The sequence below is a fragment of the Gavialis gangeticus genome, unplaced genomic scaffold, assembly GCF_001723915.1.
Source record: "Gavialis gangeticus isolate Ggan-Ray unplaced genomic scaffold, GavGan_comp1, whole genome shotgun sequence".
Taxonomy (NCBI): domain Eukaryota; kingdom Metazoa; phylum Chordata; order Crocodylia; family Gavialidae; genus Gavialis; species Gavialis gangeticus.
Window position 1 is genome coordinate 40825162 of NW_017729026.1, and position 4030 is coordinate 40829191.

The 4030-nt window shown below is 40.6% G+C and overlaps 1 protein-coding gene across 1 annotated transcript in view; it reads left to right on the forward strand.

Annotated features, from left to right (window-relative positions):
- Nucleotides 1-3174, forward strand: part of COQ3 (coenzyme Q3, methyltransferase) — a gene marked incomplete at its 5' end in the record, with an annotated part of 7996 nt that extends 4822 nt beyond the window's left edge. Inside the window, 2 exons of the mRNA XM_019520235.1 lie at nucleotides 1249-1408; nucleotides 2769-3174. Of these exons, the coding sequence (XP_019375780.1) occupies nucleotides 1249-1408; nucleotides 2769-2971 (363 nt within the window). The remainder of the gene's footprint in view (nucleotides 1-1248; nucleotides 1409-2768) is intronic.
- Between the last annotated feature and the right edge of the window lie 856 nt (nucleotides 3175-4030).

Genomic DNA, 4030 nt, shown 5'->3' on the forward strand with positions numbered 1-4030 from the left:
GCAGTCCCTCAGCTTGCCCACCAGAATTGGGTGGGACACTGTGTTGAAGGCCTTCTGGAAGTCCAAAAAGATGACATCGACTTCCTCCTTCCCATCTAGCTCTTTGTGACCTGGCATGGCAACTTTTTGTTATTTTACTTCTGCCAACAAGTTCTTTTCCAATAGTGCACGAGATCTCTAAACAGTTTTTTTTGTTTTGTTTGTTTTTTGAAGCTGTTTGCATTGGATCATTAAAAACATCTTTGCTTCATTGATTCCCTGTAGCAGAGTTATTTGCAAATTATGCTGCTGTAAGTACTGAAAAATCCTGGAAATCTTGCTGTCTTGGCTGGATTCCAAAATGGAAAATTATCTTCTACGTACCAAAAAGACATTCTGTAGTTTCCTTGAAGTTAATCTCTACTTTTTGTCTAACTTGGCGTGTTTGCGCAAGATGTTTACTGTGGAGCTACCCAATTAGCTCTGCAGTAAACAATTCAGCATCTTCACATGCAGCCCTATTAGCCACACGAAATTAATAAACTCCGCAGCAGGATACGACTTGTAAACACAAGTCCTATCCTGCTGCAGAGTTTTTTCTTGTGCAGCAGTGCATGTGTAGATGCTGACAGAGCTGGCTGGGGCACAAGGGTGCTTCAGTACGGTGGGCTGCCTGTCAGCCAGCCCCTTCGCAGCACTTTGAGCCAAGTTGGAACAGCCCTGGGTTGGAACATGTTGTCTACATATTAAATGTTAAGTTGTACTTCTAAAAACCTGGATTTACCTCTGTGCTGTACTCATGACCACTATTGAGAAGCACATACTGCCCATTCACTCCCATTCAGCATGTGCCAAATCCTAGAAAAAAAGTAGCCTTAAAGCAGCTTTGAGCATATACCTAACACCTCTTTGCCTCAAGTACACTTCTTGGTGCATGCTGATGGCTGCTCTGAGGCACTGACACTGCCCCATTTGTGGGATTTGGCACATGCCAAGAGCAATTGAGTGACTGGGGAGGTGCTTCTCAGTGGTGGTGTTAAGCATGGCTGAGAGGTGATATAGAGAGGCCCAGTAGCTACAGAAAACATCACCAGATCCTGATTTCTGTATCATCTGTCATAAAGCATGCCCCAAAATGAGAATAGCTCTGGTTCTCTCAACCCACAGTTTTTGGGTGGACAGATGCTGCGTCAGGAATTTGAAATAATTAATCTTAGGCTTTTTTCTCAATTAAGTTCACTGATGAGTATGTTGTTCTTTTCCTATTAGCCTGAAGGCTCATTATTCATCACTACACTCAGCAAAACACAATTGTCCTATGTCCTGGGGATAGTAGTCGCAGAAAAAATAATGGGCATTGTGCCAGATGGTACTCACGACTGGGAGAAGTTTATTACACCTGAAGAGTTGGAGCGCCTGTTAGAATCAAGTAAGTGTCAGAGACATATTGCAGGTGTACTGCAAATGTTACTGTTGATAATGGCAGTTAGTTGGGAGCTGTATAGCCAAACATGTTTAGTAATGCAAATAGAACTTTTCCACATCTAGGTTATCAGTTCATTTTTGGCCATGGTTATGCATAGTTTAAAGCTTGTTCACACCTGATAGCTTCTCAGCCAGCTATACATAATTAAATGGGTCTTGTTCAGTGACAACAGTAGACAAAATAATTATCACAATGAGGCCTCTTTTTATGGTCTAAGCAAAGAGGCAAAGAAATTTGCATCCTGTTGTGATGTTTCATTTCTCAGAGGTGTTTCCTGTAAATCAGGATTGAGATGCTTAATCTGTCAGCATTCAGCAGCAACACTGTTGCTTCACTGAATGACACCTTTGTGTAAGCAGAGGGATTTTTGTCTGTGTGACTGTCACTCACAGCACCTGTTATTAGCCTTGCATTCATTCCAAGTCTTCACTTAAAAGAAGTCTGAAGCAGACAGCTTGATTTTTTAAGTAAAGCTTGAAAGAGTACATCATCATGATCAGATCAAACCCTCTCTAGTTGTTCCAATAATTGGTTTAAAAGATTCTGTACTGAGGTGTTGGAGTTTTTATTTTGTTTCTTTCTGCCAGCCACTTTTTGTCTCCAGATAATTTGAAGTGCATGGTGGTGTGTGGGGCTTTCTTTTTGTGTGGTTTCTTTTGGCTTTTTTAAACTCGCATGAATCTCGCTGTAAACAAGGTAATGCATGAACTTGGCTCTATTCTGTATAGGTTTTTCTGCTTTCATCCATGTAATACCCGAATGTCTCCTCATAATGCCTTAAGCAACATGACTGTGCCACATTTGTTCTCTCATCCTTTCCCCAAGGAAAGCAGCATGTGCCATGGAATGTCTTATTATGATAAGGTTTTTATGTGTTTTATTTTGTCTTCTATTACAAATTGTGTTGGGATGATATAGCAGCAGACAGTGAGTCAGAGAGAGGAGGATGGGATCATTGCATTACTTCTATTCATTAGATTTATGTGCTGCCCTCCCCAAGAAGGCCTAGGACACTTACAGTAAAAGTTAAAAACAATTTACTGGTTGTGAAACAACAGCAGACCTAAGAGGTAGTCTCTCAGATTCCTTGATCTAAATTCTTTTTTACCTCTTTTTTTTTTTTAAATTTAAAGGTGAACCTTTTTCATATACTTTAATCAGTCTGTTGGTTTGGGAGTGACCAGTTTCTGAAATATTTGGCCAATTATGTAGCCTCCCAGTTGTACAGTAGTGTTGCTCTAAACAAATGCACTTTCTTGTACTGAACTTAGTTTTGAATCTGATCTATATGTATTTTTTATAGATGGCTTTTTAGTTAAGGCAGTGAATGGAATGTTGTACAACCCCTTCTCAGGGTCCTGGAGTTGGATTGAAAGTACTAGCATTAACTATGCATTGCATGCCGTGAAATCTAAGGCACAAGAACAGTCAAGTTCAAGAGAGCCACTTTCAGAGGCAGAAGAGGAGCAGCACCAAGCCAGAGCTAATACCAGCACAACTATCTAAAGCATATGCTGGTAAAGCCTACAATGGGAAGATTGGCATAGACATCTGTAATCAAACTATCTGGAGCAACACATCTACTTGTTTGCATTACTTGTAGTTAAGCTGTTTTTTGCCAGTGTGTTTCAGAACAATTTTTCATTGTCTCAGGAATCACGTGGATTTTAAAATGAACAAAAATCTTAGAAAAGACTTGTTTTCAAGGGGAAAAAATGCAAACCTAGCAGTATTTGTTACAGGGCTCATACATGCGATGGTTTTTAGAGTCCTTTCTCAAAAAGTTCAGAGGCTAAAGAATAACAGCTAACTGCTGGATTTTGTTTGGAGTGGCTTTTTAAAACGAAATGCTGAAGTGTGGTAATTAGAATAATTAAAATAAAAATGTTTAAATCACTCAAGTATACTGCTCTAAGACTTGTGGCTAAGTATAAACAATTTAAAGAACCAAAACAGCAACTTTCCTTTTTCTGATTGTGATCCCCATAAGGAGAAATGTAAGGACAGATGACTCCTTTGTGCTATAGTTGAGCCTTCTATGGCTAGTTGTGCTAGTTCTGCAGGTAGTCAAACCACACTTAAGAATTTGGTCTCTTATTGTCGATCCTTTGCACCTCACAAAAGTGGAAGCTGTCATCAGCGTTTCTAGCAAAAAATGTATTATGACCTGTCATGGGCCAGAGTCAGTTTGGTCACACCTGTGCTCCACTTAATGGTTGCAAAGAAGTTGGTGACCTGGATGCTAGGCCCTCTTTAGTCTGAAGGGATTCAAATCCACATCTCCAAACTCCCCAGGGAGTTATCTATGGACCATATACATATAGAATAGTTGGGAGACGGTGAACTGTCCACTCCACTTGCTGAAGCCAGGCCACTGCGCAACCAAAAATTCAAGAGTCGTGGCACAGAAAGAGAAGGAGGCATCACTGATTTTTAAAATGACAGTGCTGTGTATACTGATGACCTCAATGGACACGTCCAGACGAGCGCGCACGTGCCTCTTGCCCCATCTCAAACCCCTTTGAGATGGGGCAAGAGACATGTGCAGGAATGAAAAAATGTTCC